The sequence below is a fragment of the Calypte anna genome, chromosome 5A (assembly GCF_003957555.1).
Source record: "Calypte anna isolate BGI_N300 chromosome 5A, bCalAnn1_v1.p, whole genome shotgun sequence".
Classification (NCBI taxonomy): domain Eukaryota; kingdom Metazoa; phylum Chordata; class Aves; order Apodiformes; family Trochilidae; genus Calypte; species Calypte anna.
This window is the reverse complement of record NC_044251.1, coordinates 27,719,767-27,737,064: the sequence shown is the minus strand read 5'-3', so window position 1 is coordinate 27,737,064 and position 17,298 is coordinate 27,719,767. Positions and strand designations below refer to the sequence as shown.

General features: G+C 43.4%; 1 protein-coding gene across 2 annotated transcripts in view; it reads left to right on the top strand.

Moving 5' to 3' along the window:
* Nucleotides 1–1,162: 1,162 nt before the first annotated feature.
* Nucleotides 1,163–17,298, top strand: part of ITPK1 (inositol-tetrakisphosphate 1-kinase) — a 143,197-nt gene continuing 127,061 nt past the window's right edge. For both annotated transcript variants that reach the window (XM_030452618.1, XM_030452617.1), the window contains exons 1-2: nt 1,163–1,371; nt 1,715–1,915. In XM_030452618.1, coding sequence (XP_030308478.1) covers nt 1,821–1,915 — 95 coding nt within the window. In that variant the 5' untranslated portion in view covers nt 1,163–1,371; nt 1,715–1,820. The remainder of the gene's footprint in view (nt 1,372–1,714; nt 1,916–17,298) is intronic.

The window sequence follows — 17,298 nt, the reverse complement described above, 5'->3', positions numbered from 1 at the left end:
GTGCTTTCCATTACCACAGAGACTGAGAAAAAGGTTCAGGCTGAATGATACTTATTTTGGATGAAGAGGAGAGACAAAGATAGGAAAATGACACTTGTGCTGTGAGATACCACAGTAATTCTGACTAAAGCATTCTCCCTCTGAAATGAAGCACAGAACAGCTGCCTTGATATTCAGTATTTAGGAATGCACAGCACATAAATTTGAAGGCCAGCTCATGCTGGTGATTGCCTGCCTTCTCCAGTCTCCTGGGAAAAAAAAAAAAAAAAAAAAAAAAAAAAAGTTGAATAAGAAATAGTTACAGAAACTGCTGTTAAATCCTTACAGATACTTGACAAGTGCTGTAAGAAGGAAGATAGTTTTGCAGTGAAAAGTCATATTTACTGGAATAATTTTTATGTGACAGACTAGCAGTTTTATCCTGAATAACCATTTTTAGTGGCTCTAATGGGAAATATCAGCTGAATAAACTGTTCTTCCTGTGGAGCCAGAATGACAGCGCCGAGCTCGGCGCAGGGAGCCCTGGAAGGGGTTTGCCCATGGGAGGCACGGTCCGTGCCCTGCCCCGCCGGACCCCTGGGGTTCCACTCGCGGCGCCGAGGGGGAAGCCCGGGAGTTAAAACTCGCTGTCGCCTGGGAATGTTCAAATACAAACCCGGGCACATTTCCCTGAGTTTTAGTGCAGACAGCCAAGCCCGCTTTTTTTTCCCTTATCTCGGAAACCGCTTTCTGGACACCGCAATGGGGTGGCGCGGACCCCCCTCACGGGAGCACGGCTGGACTCCCCTCGGCGGGCAGGCCGGGCCCTCCACCCAGCAGCGTCTCTGGAGGGGGCCGGAGGATGCCCACCGCACCGGCAGCAGCAGGGTGTGGCAGGCCAGAGGCTCAGGGGAGAGCGGTGAGGGCAGCGCAAACACCACTCCCAGTCGGATCCCGACCGGGGCGCAGCACCCTCGGTCAGGGTCCGCGGCTGCCGAGCCCGGCGGCTGCCGAGCCCTGCGCCCGCTGAGCCAGCCCCGCCGGGTCGCTGTGTCTTTAAGGCGGCGGCGCGGGCAGGCCGCCCCCTGCTGGCAGCGGTGCGGGGTGGGCGAGGCCCCTTAGTGCGAGCGGGGCCGCGGCGCGGCGGGTGTGTCCTGTCGCCGCTCGCCCACCCACTCGCCCGCCCCTGTGCTGTGGGCTGGCGGCGGGGAGAGGAGGGGACTAGCCGGAGAGGAGGAGGAAGTGGAGGCCGGCTGCGAATAGCGGGCAAATGGGGAGCTGAGCGGCTGCAGCAGCACCGGGGCCGCGCAGCAGCAGCAGCAGCAGCAGCCAGGAGCAGCAGCGGCGGCGGCGGCGGCGGGCGGGCGGGCACGGAGGCGATCCGGCGGCGGGGTCTGTGCGGGTGGAGACGGCCCGGGAGAGGGGCGGTGGGGCGCTGCGGCGAGTGCCGCTCGGTGGGCAGCAGCGGCGTGCTTGCTCGGCTGGCCGCTCCGGGAGTGGCTGCGGGCTGGCGGGCGCAGCGTCTTCCCCGCCGGTAGAGGCACCTTCTCTGCCCGCCTCGGTGAGCTGCCTGCCGGTGCGGGGCAGGGCCTGCCGGGGGCTGCACGCCGCTCGCCGCCGGCGTCCGAGGAGGCTGCGCTGGGCTCAGTTCAGCGGCGCACAGCGGGCGGGCGGGGGTTAGCGCCGGCGTCCCCCGTGGGGGAACCGACTGATTTCCCTTTCTCCTTTCTTAAAGCCCTTGCTTCACAGGCGCCGAGTGCGAGCTGTAGTCGGGCTGTGCCCGTCGCGCCGGGCTGATCCCCCTCCTGCCGGGGCGGCCGCCGCCTCTCCGGGCCGGCAGCATGCAGACCTTCCTGAAGGGGAAGCGGGTGGGCTACTGGTTGAGCGAGAAGAAGATCAGGAAGCTGAATTTTCAGGCCTTCGCCGAACTGTGCCGGTAAGAAGGCGGCCCTCGCCACGCTGCGGAGGCTGCCGAGGCGGTTGGGCGGGCGGCGGCTGAGGGGCGCGGCGGCTCCGGGATGGGGCCGGGGCCGGGGCCGGGGCTGGGCTGCTCCGGGCTCGGCCGGGGCCTTCGCCGGCCCTCGGGCATTTTGGGCTCGGTGCGTGGTTCCTCGCAGCCGTATCTGCCCGCCAGGACGGGGGGAGGCAGGGCTGGCTGGTGTCCTCCCGGCTGCTCGCGGGGCCGTGGCCGAGGTCTCCTGCCTCAGCTCACCTGGGCGGCCGCAGCGCTGCTGCGAAGCCCGGTTCGGGTGTCTGTGTGTGTGTCTGTGTGTGTGAGGGGACCGGCTGAGCCCTGGTTTACTGCCCGGGTGAATTGCTGTCTGCCACTTCCCGAGCGGTCTCTAGTATTCCCGGTGAGAAAGTCTCAATATGGGCTCTCTACAGACCTCCTTAAGATCTGGGGTTATTATAAGGAAGAGTCAAATGACTGGGAATAACTTTCCTTCATGGCGTGCAAAACCATTTAAAATTAGGGTATATTAACCTCCGAGTTAGTTTGTATCATCTGAGATAGATGCGAATTAGATGTTTGAGAGTAGTGTTACTCCATGTATTTTCCATTCCTAGATGTAAAGGTTAGTTTGGTAATCTGTAATTAGACTTTATGTGAATAGCATAGAGAATATATGTAGTATATCATACAATTTTGTTGGAAATGTAAACTCTGTGCAGATCCAATGTCTTGTTATACGTTCATTAGAGATTCTGATACCAAATAACATCTTTTTCTTGATTACTTAGTTCTAGTAGTAAATTTATAGCAACTATTAATTAATGTTAATAATTGAAAATATTCTAAGTCACATGCTATATTTTCCATGAAGTCTGTTCACACTTTATATAATATATTTTATGAGACTTCAGATATACTTTATTAAAGCATGTCATGCTAAAAACCCTGTGAAATTTCTGCTGGCAGCACTCGCTCCTTTCTGTAAAGATGGAGGCAGAACAAAACAGAAAAGTGTTTCAGGAAAGTGACAGAAGCTTTTACATCAGTTTGTGCTCTTGGCATTCTGTATTCTTTCTGTCAAACCAGCAAAACTTCACAGAGTTTTTTTTAAGTATAGAAAAAGCCACAAGTTCTAGTTTAATGTCCTTTTAATTTCATTTGAGTCTCCAGACAGCATACTTCTGAATGACTAATGCTAAGCTTTGACCTTGCCTAAGAGATTATTCAGTTTTGTGAAGTTTTGTGTCTTTGTGACACTCAAAAATGTGCTTTCACCTTTAATAACTGTAAGAACAATGTCATTTTCAAAGCCTTGAGGTTTGGTGTAGGCTGATTTCTATCTCTAGAAATTAAGGGGAATCTCAGAAAACACATAAAAAGCTTTTTGTAGTAATTTGTCTCTCATTCTTGCTATTATACATTATACATTCTTCTATTTAGGAATCTCCAAAATTTACTTTCTGCCCTCCCTGTCCTTTTTTCTCCTATTGACTAGGTTTTTTGCTTAATTTTTCCCTACTTCAGAAATTCCTTACACTTGTGTTACATAACACGGACCTACAAGTTCTTTGTGTACTTTACAAATATATTAATAGTTTTAGGTCCTTTCGGTGCTGTAAAAATTGGCCCCAAAGTGTCTCTCTTGATACACTTTACTAATTTCCAGGTGAAAATCAGGCTGTCTTGTTCTGTTGAGACTTAACTCACTCTGTATAGCATTTGCAGGTATTGGATATGTGTTCAATCATGCTTCAGTCTTGAAAGTATTTATTATTAGCCTAAGTGTTGGCTTAATGATCATTATATTCACTGGAACAATTTGCACTGATGGATGCTCTATTTTCCTTCCTGGTAACATCCACTGGTATCACTGGGAGGCTGTGCTCATTTAGTCAAAGGTCTCAAGTATATTATACAAAATATCTACTTCATTACTGGTGTGTTACTGTAGAAAGAATGGTATCAAGCTCCACATACATCATTCTAGAAATATTGTATATGCTAGGAAATAAGTGTACTCATTCCTGTACAGTGACTGATGCATGAAAGTGGAGTATGTGTCTCTCTGTATAGTCTATGTGCTTCATGGTGACTGTTACTTGGAATTTATGTGCCTGTTGCCTAGGGATATACTTTCTGGGTGACTACAAAATTCAGTTTTGTTTGTAGGGGGTTGCAGTGAAGCAGTTATATAACCCAGGAAAGTAAGAGAATCCTCCTAATGAATTTCCAAGGCATGCTGGGTTTAAATCGGGAGAGTTGTTATGATAAGGAAAATCTTAATTTCTTTGCAGTCTGCCAGTGCATCCACTTCTCATGCAAAACAGTGATGTTATAAAGGGATCACAGGCTGACATTTCAAAATCTGTTTGAACTGTCCTTTGAGAAATAGTCTAAGTGCTGAACTGCTTTTTTGAGTGGTTCTGGGTTTTGTCTCCAATAGCTCAAATGTTGTTACAGTGCCTGTAGTGATACCTACCTCCATGTTTATAGCCCAGACCAGCAATTCCCAGATTGTTTGGTTACAGCCCACTGCAGCCCTTAATGCTTCTGCATCTCTTTGAGGCTTCTGAGTAGCGTGGTGAGCGAAGAGGCAGCGTGGTGTCACAAGCCTGCTGCAGGGGGTCAGTGGTGCCTGCATAGTGCCTTGAGAGCTGTTGACCTGGAGGACAGAGTGCTTGCCTGGCAAGTGTGAAGCCCAATTTCAGTCCTACAGCTGCTGTCTCCCAAAGAAGACTGAACTTTAAGAATCCTCAGGCTCAACCTGCCACTGTGTATAGGGAGGAATGTGAGCTCCCTCCCCAGTCCTCCGGGCTAATAGCACCAGGGCAGGAGCATTCCTTTGGGATGAGGTGTGTCTTCAGTTCTGTTTTCTGCAACCAAAACAGGGGTTTTCAGTTCTGTCCAGCAACTCCTTTCTACATATGCTCTTGGTGGACTAAAACTGATGTTCCTTTCTGTACGCTGGTACAGTTTCAGTGTGGAGAAGAGACTCTCTGTCTCAGCCTTGCTGATAAGAGGGCATTCCTCTTTGAGTTGTGATGCCCTCTTCTGTGTGGATGAGGGCATTTGGTACAGGTTTCTTATATCCTCAGTGAATTTATTAGTCAGGATACAATTTAAGAAGCTACCACTGTCAAGTTGTCCTGTGCTTGTGATGAAGTTGCTAGGTCACCATGCTTTGTGTTGCACTTGGTATTACCTGCATGCTGCAGCTGCAGGTCCCTGACACGTCTGGTTTGTGCATCTCAAGTAGACTTCTCTGTTAGCCTTTATGTTCAGCTCCATTGAAGTGATGGCACAGTGTCAGAGCTTTAGGTAGCTGGCTGTTGGCAAAATACTGATATTTATAGCTTGGTAAAACATAAGACAAGGTATCTAGGTGCTCCTAACTGAGAATTTAGGAGCCTGTGTGTAGTTCTAATATTGTCATGTGTCCCTGCTGCTGCTGAAAGGAACAGTTCTGCCTTCTTCTATCTGCTTGGTCTCATTATATGTCTCAAGATGTGTTTAGTGGCTGTACAGTTCACAAAGATTTGCAGTCCAATCAGTTTCCTACTCATCACATTGACCTTGGAATGGCTGTCACTTTGCAACTGCATGAGCACCTGCATACAGGGTTAGGGAAAGAGAGATGTCCCATTCCATTACTGCGATGATAGAGCTGTGGTGTGAACTACAGGCAGTGGTAAGTACTCTTGGATCCTCATATTATCCGTTTGAAAAGTAGTAATAGGTATACTGCCAAGTCTCTCTGGACTTTGTAAATAAAAAAACTTCTGTTCACGCCATATGAGGAGTCGTGGTAGTAGTAAAGAAAAGTGCATGTATCAGTTCAGAAGATGATTTGTGTGTTTGGCACCAGCTCACATTAGTGAGGTGCAGCCGGTTACAAATGGCTCTGTGCTCTATAAAACCCTCCATTTCCTTAGTGATTGTTTTGTCATCTGTTAGTATCATCTCTTCTGGTAGCCACAGAAATGTGAGGCAGTAAGGTTATGGGAATGTGAATAAGTTACAGTGATATGGGATGAAGGGAAGTATACTTTATCCAAGAGGAGATAATTTGAAGTTGCCCTATTCTAAATGATATATCAATATATAAATACATATCAATTATTTTGGGTAAAAGTATTAACATGTGCAGCTCCTAAGTTTGTATGGTAATGTGGTAGCTTTTCTGTCTAGCTATATATGAGTCAAATTCTTTTTTTTTTTTACAGCATGTTTTGGTTTTTAATCAAGTTACGATAAAGCTGTTTTGATGCTGGTACCAGATCAATCTTCTGGACATTTTTTCCCCAAAAAATATCAGTATGCCTAATTTAAATCTGTATGTGACCTGAACTTGCAGTTCTTCATGTTCTGCCCATTTAATTTCTGTATTTGTTAATTAAGCCTTCTTTTAGCACATAGGAGAAGCTACTCTGTTTAGTATTTTTGTCAGTGCTGTGAATATGTATGGCTTTCCTTCTGTCTTCTAAACTTTGAGGTGTCTCATGCCATGGCCTGTGCACAAGAATCTAAACATGAGTTTTAAGATAGATTTAAGAATAATGCTGGTTTCAGGGTATTAAATTAATCTGATTCTTTATATAGCAGGCTATGAAGGATATTGCATATTTTTTCCAGGAAGAACTCAAGGGATTTTCTTTAGCCCCAATTCCCTACTAAAAAACCTAAATACTACTTTTTTTAAATGCCTGTCTTGCACCAGTTTGCTTTTACAACCTTAAAAGCCATAAAAATTAAAAGTGTGTGTGTCGATCAATACCTCTCATTGTTGGCGTTGTTGTGTTACTCTGAAATACTATATCATGAGCAATAAGGCAGGTCAGATGGGTGGGTAGGTTTCTTTGACAGCAGCTCTAATAAAAACCTTACTACTAGCCTAATGGTAGGAATTATACCAAGGCATGAAAAAGCATTGAAGGTAGTAGGAGAAAAAGATGTATTTCTTAGAGGAAAAGTTCACTGTATTTCTGGGTTCCTGCTCCTTCTCCCAGTAGTCTATAGAGAAGATGTTACATCCCAGAAGAACTGGGTATGCATGTGTTTCCTTAGTCTCTGAGAGTCCTTAGTGATAGACATCCTTCTCACAAAAAAATCTTACTGTGTTATGCTTGTGGAGCCCTTTCACTGGAACATGGAGTGTAGCCATGCAGTAACACAAGTGAGTCTTAACAATCACTCTTTCATAGCAACTGTTTTGCCATCTAGCAGTAATTTACTTTAGGTTCAGGAAGTTTGCATCCCCCTACAGTAATCCTTTTACCACAACCTGTTTGAGCTGATGTGCTGCAGGGAACAAAAATAAGCTTGATCAGGTGGCAGCTCTTCAGAGAAATATCTGCATTCTTTTGCAGATTGCAGGCTGAATACAAATTGACAGTATTGCCAAAAAAAAAAAAAAAAAAAAAGGCAAATGTCATTCTGGGGTACCTGAGTTGGAACACAGCCTGCAAGGCACACAAAGTATTGCCTCCTTTCTGCACAGCACTGATAAGGCTGCTGCTGCAGTTGACTCACCTACTGTCTTTGGTTTGGGGCACAGCATTTCAAGGAAAGGCAGGATCAGCTGGAAAGAATAGAGATCAGTGAGTGTTTGGAAGTCTTGAAAATACAGTGTTTTGTACTGTGTTATTCAGTATAAAGAAAAGGAGTATGGATTGTCAGACACTGTAAAAAGCTGTTGTAGGAAAAAAAAACAACCCAAACTAACCAACCAACAACAAAAACCCATTTCAAGGCAGAGATGTTGACCTCTCCTGAAGTCACTGCTGGTTCTGGTACAGTCCAGTCCGTAACAGTGCAGAAGAGAAACAGTTCTTTGTGTGCAGTAAGTAATTTAAAGTCCCTTTACTGATTCAGGAGTCATGACTTCAGAAGTCTAAATGTGTGCAACTTTTTTGAATATATTGGTTGAACCTGAGAGCAGTGTCAGAGATGACAAAGTATTTGCTATGCCTTAATGTACTGCACCTGGGACATACTGATTGACAGTGTATCTCATGATACAGGAGAATGTACTGTTTATCTCAACAGTTGACACTTTTTGGTGAGGTGACATTCTTGAACATGTTCCAAGAAAACAAGGAAGCAGAGCCTGTGAAACACACTAAAATAAGTGTGATAATAGATAAAATAAGCACCTGTGCTGGGCACACCTGTGCCATAGTGCTGTGGAACAGACTCTCTTCTATCTAGTTATCTTATTTTTCTCATTTTTTAGTTCAGTCCCTGAAACAATGGCTTGTTTTGTACTGATGGAATTTAGCTCTCCTCAGGAGGAGTTGGCTTATTTAACTCTCCTCAGGAGGAGTTAAGTCCTTTATCAAGGAGGAAACTGTTGATACTTCCATACTGTCCAAATACTACACAAATACTAGTTAGTATTCTATCTCTCTGCAAAAAGTTCTATTTGAAGGACAATCGTGTACTTTAGGAATGGCTTTCAAAATGACTGAGTTCCACTGAGGGGGGGACGTCCTTTAGTTGCAGGTAAAACGTCCTTGTTTGTAATTCTCTTTGTCCCAACTGCAGTGCTTGGGCTCTTTTGACTGGGGTGTGATTGACACTTGAGCAAATGCTATCTAATGATTCCTGTGAATGGGAAAACAAAACAGAAGTCTGTTTTTTCCCACAGCCGGGCTGCTACCTGTGTGGGCAGGAGGGTGGGTGTCATTGAGGCTGCTCTGAGGGCTCCCAGGGGTCTGACCTGTAGAGTGGAGAAAGTCATGTTTCTAGATCTAACAGCACTTCAGGAATGTAATTGACCGAGCCAGGCCTGGAACTTGGAAACAGGTTCAGTTTCTCCCCTCAGATGGTAGTTGTTGAAGATTTAAAATGTGTTTCATTTTGTCTTGTCACATGCTGCTGAGTCATGCTTGCTTGCTTGGAAGATTTTGAAGCCTGTCCTTCCTCTAAGAAAACAGACTTATTTTTGCTTTTCATCACACTGCTCCCAGTGTTTTCTTCCTCCTTTTTTTACATGCCATCTTTGGTCCTTTCCCACTGTAATGCATCAATTCTGCATGTTCAGTATGGGTCCCAAAGTGTTGCCTCCTGAAACTGAGTTCTCCACAGTGCCACAGGCAAAGGAGAAAAATATTTGAATGGAGACATGTCTATAGCAAAAGAAATTACTGGATCATAAGCTGGGATGCTCCTGGCAGTTGCTATGAAGGCCCATGTCTGTCCTGCCAGACCACACCACACCACTCTCCTCAAAGAGACTTGATTTTAGCTAAATGTTTTGGCCAAAAGCAACATGTCCTTTTCTGAAATTGTGGTTTTTAAAGTGCTGGTTACTTTTTCTACTCTATTAAACTTTCCCCCCAATGTTAGGTGTGGGTAAGTACATGGAAACGAGGCCTTTGGCACTGAATGTTGTAGTGCTTAGTAATGACTCTTGCTGTCTAACCTTGATAAAGTTATCTGTGTGTTGGGACAGCTGGTTAATAGGTGATAAAGCAAGTGATGTCTGGGGTGATTAATAGCACTGGAAGGAAATGATATCATGAAGGTCTGCTTGTGACATGCCACGCCTGCCCCATCAGCAGCCACAGCACCGCTCTCCTTTCTCCCTGCCACTCTGAAATTACTTGTGGTTACAAGAACTCTTATGATGACTTGGCTTATTCCTTATCTTGTCAGCCTGCTTTCAGTACAAGGATGGAAGGTGTCATCATTTGTATAGGTGGGCTAAGAAACCCTGCTTATTTCAGCAATAGACTATTTTTTAGTGAATCCAACAGTGACCATTTGAATGGTATTGAGTGTTTGAGTGTGTTATTCCTTAAACGTGTGATTCAGTGAGGATCTTGGTTATTGTTTGTAGTTTAAATACAAACTGCAGAGCTGAATGAATCTGAAAACTATGGCACTCTAGCTATGTTTGCATGTCTTACATCTGTATGTAGGTACTTCTCTGTTAAGGAACGTCCTGTTCCTTTGTATTATGAAATCTCACCTCAGTTCAGGAGTTTTTCGAGGCTGAGGGTCCTGACCTCTCTGATTTGCAGTCACAGCACTCTGGTGTCAGTGTAGCCATTATGGGTTCTCCTTGCTGCCATGTGGTAGATGAGAGGACAGCACGGGGTAATGGCAAGGTTACTCTGGTACAAGTTCATCAGTATGTTTTGCTTTACCTGCTTTGAGCATTGTTGGTTGACAGCTGAAGAGTGTGAGGCCAGGCAAGCAGACTGGCCATCCAGGACCTGAATGATGGTCTTGGCAGATACTTAGAGAAAGTAATGAGGCACAGAGTAAATGCGGGCACTTGCCCCTTGACAGCCGTCTTGCCTCTGTAAGTCACTGGTTTATAAGCTCTGGTGACAGCAGTTGTGTCCACAGTACCATGTTTAATAGCCACCAGAGGGATATGCTCTACGTAAACTTTTTAATGCATTTTTGAACTTACTTTCATTCCTGATATCACAGGAACCTGAGGAGGCTGGTGGTGCATGTTGACTGTTCCCTTGTTTTGCTGTGTGTAAAACATGAACAAATACAAAGTTGCTTCTGCTGTGTTGTGGGTTTTGTTTTGTTTTTTCCTTTCTGTGAAGAAACGGGCATTATGTGCTTTTAAGTGTGTGTGTATTGTGTTCATTTTATTAAAACATGCTGGCTCTTGACCAATTATAAAGAAAATGACTTCAGTCAAGATGTTGTAAGGCATTCAGAAGTCAAAAGTTCTTCCCCAAAGAGAAAAGACTTTCCTGCTAAAAATAGAAAAGCTTGCCAGAGAGGGGAGAGAAGGAACTCAAAGCAGGGTCCAGTTTAGGAGCCATCTTTTAATTTTGTCTGGTGTGTGCCAATCTGTGATTTACAATGAACAGTGGCAAAAAGGTTTGTAGAACCTCTTGTAATTGAGGAGTGTGTCGAGATCTGCACTTGCTGCTTGACCAGACTAAGTTGTAACTTAGCAAGGAAGCACTCTGCAAAAAGCGAAGTCCAGTTTTAGTACTGGGACAGTAGCAGACGCTGTGTATCTGTAGTGCCTATGCCAAATGTACAATTAATTTTCACACAAAATCTGCACCTGTCTTTTATATCGAGAGCATCAAGTGTTTCTGGTCTTTCTGTTGGTTTTCAGCCAGTGTTGCCTTTCTGTATTTTCAAGTAGGGCTTTAAGAGTTGCTTCAACTAGTTTTGTCACACTGTTTCCTACAATAGATTTTCTTTGCCAGGCAGTCTTTAAGCACCAGCTTGTATGCACTCAGACCAGCCTCATGGTTTTAGAGTTACTGTGCTGTCTGTAACAGGTGCATGCTGATAATGTGTTAGCTCATGATGTTTCCATCACATGTGGATTTAACACTAGTGTCCCCTGAGATAGTCTGGGTAAACCACATTATCGGAGACTCTTTACGAGGCCCCCTGGTGTGATAGAGCTGTGTGCGAAGCTCAGCACTCAGATAGGCCTGGCAGTCGGAGGGCTGGGAAGAGGAGGAGAGAGGGAGCTTGTTCTGAGGTTGCCTGTGGTGCTGCTCTTGTTTTGGCGACAAAGAGGGAGCTTAATTCACTGGAGCTGTCAATCTGGTAGTTCTCAGGCACTGAAAGAAAACTCCAGTAAAAGTGTGTGTAAGTGTATATGAGGGAGGACAGGGAAAGAGAAAGAGAGCAAGTCTACTCTTTTGATGAAAGGCTGATGGTGTAAAAAAAAAATAAAAATACTTGTAGTTGCTGACTGGTACCCTGCATCTAGTAGAAAAGGGGAAAGCATAGGAATAGAAGGGGTGAGGTATTGTTACTGGCACACTGGGCTGGAACATCGTGTGCTGTGCAAAGAATATGTGATGATAAAATTGAGCAGCATCCTTTGTCACTCAGTAAAAGTTATCTTTTCCCAAACTGCCACCTCTTAAAGCTGTTTTAATCTACTGTGAGGGAATGGTTTGTGCTGTGCCTTTAGTTGATCCTGGCTGCATGAACTGCAATGGGAGCTGTGGCTACAGTAGGAAAAGAGGTCTGTTTTCAGGTGGACATGTGCTGGATGGGGTAATATTTTGATTTTGGGGTTTGACATTTTGCTGTAACCTTTCCTTGTGTCTCAAGGAATAGCTCAAAGTACAGGGACTGTATCCAGGCTGGATTGAACTTTGAAGACAGTTGATATTTTTTGACATTTTTCCCTGGCCTTTATAGAACCAAAATTTTAGCATACTTTGAGGAATAGGGAATACAAGCTTGTTGCTGGATAGGGGGTTTCTTCTCTTTCTGGTGCTATTATATGCCTTCAGTTCTTAGCATATGGGAGAATCTGTGCTTTGAATTTTGTTTCATTCCCAATTCAGTAGAGTGAAAAAATTTGGTTAGACATCCCCGCATTTAAATTGCTTTTGTTTGCGGCTAACTTTGTTTCCAAAACTGTCTAATTAGTTTCCCTTCATATTTGTTTGTTACTTCAATGTGATTGTATCTTACTATATGCTATGGGTGGGGCATTGATCTTCATCACTTTTTCTGCTTACTAGTGATGGTTTTTTTGTTTCAATAGCATTGCACCTGAAGGTAGAACTTTTTTGTGGATCAGAACTTTTTTTTTTTTCTTTTTGCAGTAAACCCAGTGGATTTTACTAATGTCTGATATAAATGCAATTTAAAGCCACTCTTCGCTATCTGTTGCTTAAATTATAAATACAAAATGTTATTGCTGGTTCTGGATATTGTAATCAAACCACATTGATCTTTAGTATGTAAGTTGATGTGTCCCTGAGAAGGCTCTGGAGAGTAGGGAAGACTTTACATGATTGATGCTGCTCAGCTGCTGTGTTTCAATTCTGAATGTTTCTAAGGCACTGGTGGGATGTAAGTGCTCATTTGACTCAACTAGGAGTCTGGCATTTGGAGCCCAAAATTATGCTGGAAGGAGCCAGAAATGATTGAATGAGAAAGGCACAGGGTCATTGGGGAGTTTTGTCTTTTTTCTCTAAGTAAAATAAACTCCAGTGCATAGTACAGAATTTGGGTTGCCGCAGGCCATCACTTCCATGCATACTGTGCTGACCACCACCTTTACTAGAAAACTTTTTTCTCATTTTTGTACTACTGTGTTGAGCAGTTTCCTGATCAGTGTAGTGCTGCATTTTGGCTCACAATAGGTATTGTTTTGGTGGGGGTTGGCACAATATTTTTGTGCTGTGTTTTGATCTCTTGTTTGTCCTGAGTAATCTATTAAAATGAAATGCTTAATTTCTTTCCTTTTTAGCAAGTTTTCCTCTAGTATTGTTGCAGTGGTAATCAGTGTGGCTCTAACTGCAAGAGATCACTGAATTAAAAACATTTTGGGATATTTCTTTTGTATCTTTGGCTGTAGAACAAAGAACAGCCACACTGGACCCAGGGTAGGTTGGACTTTCAGTCTAATCTGTGTGGCAGCTTGTATGTGAACTTCCACGATTTCCCCTTTTTCCCAGTTTCTCTTGTTTGCCATTGTGAAAAACCTCTGTAGAACTGGACAGTAGACCTTTCTTTAAAGAGGAGAATGTTTTCCTAAAACTCCAGAACACAGGTAGAGCAATTACCTCAGCTAAGGCGTATTTTTAAAGTTACTTTTCTTACTTTGTCTGTCAGCTTTGGTACCAGTGGGCTGTGGAAAAGCATGTTTCCTCCCTGCCCCCTACCTCAAATTACATTAGCTGCAATTAGGAGACCTTAATTAAAATGCTTGGTTTGTAGCTCAGATGAAGAATTTTGAAACAAAGTCATTTATTCTGAGGCAGCTTTACCACAGATTTTTTCTGAGGTAAAGCTGTTTTCTGTTGTGTAAGATTAAGATCTATAAATCTGTTGTGTAGATGAGTTAGATGGGGGTCAAGTTCTTTGTACTACTGCTTATTTCTGAAATAGTAATCCTTGCATATGAATTAAGCTGAGATTCTCAAAAGCTCCTACTTGTTAAGGTGCTGAGTTTCCTTGGCTTGAGCTAAATAGTTTTGCAGACCCTGGTCTAATCCAGCTTCACCTGAAGCTGATGGAAATCTAGTTAGGTTCCTTGGGAACTGGATATACTTGGTGTTGAATTTTATTTATTTATTTTTTAGTGGAAAGCCTGAGAGGGATGAAAATGGAATTTGTTCACAATGACACAATATCAGTAAGAAACCTAGGATCAACACATGGACCTCTTTGCTCATTTGTTCTTACTTTGTTGCACCATAACAACCTAGAACAGTCACTTAAAAGATGTAATGGCTTGATAACAATGACTGATGGCCAAGAATCAAAAGTGTGGTAGGTAGTAATTAAACTATGCAACCATGATGCCATTGAAATCGCTATGAGTGCCTGCTTGGCCCAGGAAAGTATCCGGTAGTATAAGCTGAAATGTTTTTGTAGGACCAAGAATAGGAGTTGAGTTTCCTCTTATTTGTTAGTGCTGCTGCCACCTTTCTTACATTGACTGATTTGTGGGTGTGAAAGCTCCCTGTAAGAACAGTTTTAGCACACTTGCTGTTGGTGGTGGCGGTAGTGAAAGCTGAAATACAAAATGTTTATTTCTGGGAAATGCATGTGGTCTGTGTATTTCCCTGTTCATTCTATTAAATCAAAGTAGATTGCTGGTTGTTTGGGGCTGGTCCAGGCAGAATGGAGTAGCCTAGCAGTACTGTTAATATTATAATTAAAGGAAGGCTTGTGCTGGAGAATGTTTTTGGTTAAATATTTTTCAGTTTTTAGTGTCTGCATGAGGGTGTTTTCAGCAGCCATTTTGGCTTCAAGTTAATATTTATTGGAGCCTTCTGTAGGAACACTGATGAAGGTTGTCTCCCAGTAAAGTTTGACCTCCTTTTGGTGAAATAAAAGCTTTTAAAAGGTTAACTTTTTTCTATATGCCATTCTCTATTCCCTGCCATTTTGCCTCCCCTCCAACACTTCAGGAAATTAAACTGTTTATTCAATATGTCTAATGTCAGTGTTGAACATCTACACTAACCCAGGAACTCAGAGGCATTCCTTCAAGGCCAGTCCCAGAAAGCCTGAGAAGTATCTCTTTCCTGCTGTGTTGTAGATGTATATAGTTTGACTACAAGGGGTTTCTGAAGCATGCTGCCCAGGCAGCTTTTAAATACGAGTAAAATATCATTTGTACACAGGTAAACTGCAAACAGTTGAAATGTGTTTGAATCTTGGTGTCCTCTGTGTGTTCACAGGGGTGGAGGTTCTACAGGGAGTTTTCAAATTAAGAAATGCTCTGATCCAAGAAAGAAAGAAGAAAGTCACCTGAATCAAGCATTGGCCTGGCAGCCAGAATAGGATTGACTTTTGGTTTTGTAGAAGGCTTCATTGTAACTTAAGGAAATCAGTGAATTTTCCAATATAATGCTTTTTCTACCTGTCACATGCAGAAATAATTCAAATGTGTCACAATGCTGTCATCAGTGGTGACTTAAAATTACTCGTAGATAATTTTATTTGAAAGGAGAAGTGAAATGTTTATTACTTCATCTTGATATTTGTCAGCAGCTCTTAATTCACATCTTACCTGTTCCAAGGCATGGCTCAAAATTTAAAAATCAAGTTGTTAAAATTTGTCTTTTCCTCACTGCTGATTTCTATAAAAGAAATACCATTGCACCCCAGTTGCTGAGGATCCCAACATATATTAACAGCAACGCTGACTCTTCACCGCTGTTCTTTCTCAGACCTGTTTAAGTAGTAAATGTTTTCTCTTTATCTTACACAGAGTAAGTAATTACTCAGCTTTGGCTGAGATATCATATTCTTGCATTGACTTTCCTAACTTGGTCATTTTAATTTGTGGTGAAAATGAATCTATAGTTTGAAAAGTAAAGAGTAGAAAAGGAGTCAGGAGGCTGTGTGACAATCCATGGTCCAGAAGAGAGTGGTTAAAAGTTGTTTTCTTTCTTAGATTTTTCTCTGCTTTTTACATAGACTCCTGAGTTAGAAGAAGGCCCTTATAACTCTGTAGATAGAGCAAGTGGTTTTCACTTTCCAAGTGCATGCAAAACCTGGAAGCTACAAATAAATTTCAGCTTGGGCCTAAACCTGTTGAGGCTAATGGGAGTTGTTTGGGGTTTTTTTAAGGGATGAAACAGTTTATCTGACACAGGAACTATGGAAAAAAACCCCAAAATCCCTCTCAAAGTAGTCTCTTATTCTTCTTGTAGCAGCGTATCTAGGAAGGTTCTATGTAACTTATTCATCTAGCTGTGAACTGAAAAATACGCTCAGAAGTGAGTAATTTTCTTTCACATCTGCGGTTTGTTTACTGGGACTGACTCTTCAGGAAGTCTTTACTCCTTTGTGTTTATTATACAGTTTTACTTGTAATAAATGTCTGAAAGACTTGAATGATTGGCTGGCTGAGGATTGTATCAGAAGTGAGTAGCGGCTTTGTTTAGTCATTCTTGTTTAAAAATTAAAAGATCAGGTATGCTCTGCAGGCTTTTTTTCTAAAGGAAACTGCAGTTCACCATTGTACCAAGAAGCTATTTTTTCCCCCCTCTAAATGAGGCCTTGGATCTCCTAGGAGATTTTAAGACTGCATATTTATCTTCTGAAAAATAGAATCATTTGATGCATCTTCTGAAATGATGCTTGGGAAATAGCAGAATACCTCTTTCAAGTGACCAGCAAGCAGCTTTGGCAGTATTTTGGTCTTCCTTTACAAGTGAGGATATAGCTGTGAGACACTGTCCAGATCACATCCTAGTAGTGAAAGATGAGTGTAATCTAAACACTTCCAAGTGAAAACAAGAGGGACAGTGAATTTACTTTAGATAAAGGCTGGTATTTTAAGGTGGGCTCTGTTTATGTTGGTTTCTCACCTACAGGACTGAAGCCAGTGTATCTGCAGAACATAGTGTGTCCAGCTAATCTGGACATCTGTGTATGGGAAAGCTCAGAGTGGTCTTATGTAGTGAACAAAGCAATCAGACGCCTCTGATTACCGAGAAGTGGGTGTGAGCCAGTATCAAATCCACCTGTGCCCACATTCTCCACCAGATGTAGCAAGACGTGTAGCAAGACGAATCTTTCTTCAGGGATCGTTGCCTCAAGTCCTTCTTGGTGTCATGATATAGACTCGTGAGCTGTGCTCTAAGTCTATTGCCCACAAAGTGGAACTAGCAAGATTGGTCTGCCGCTCAGTGAGCTACCAGCACGCTCTCTTGACTAGCTCGGAAGTGAGCTAGTCGGTGGGTGTGAGCCTCACCTTTTATTGGCCCCCTGGTCTTGCACATGCTCAGTAGGGGGCCTGCCCTAATTTGGCACAGGTGGATTTGATACCAGCTCACACCCACTTCTCGGTAATCAGAGGCATCTGACTGCTTTGTTCCACTACAGTCTTACAAGAGAGAAGAAATGCCCAAAACAGAATGAAGGCCTTTTAGAATGCAAGG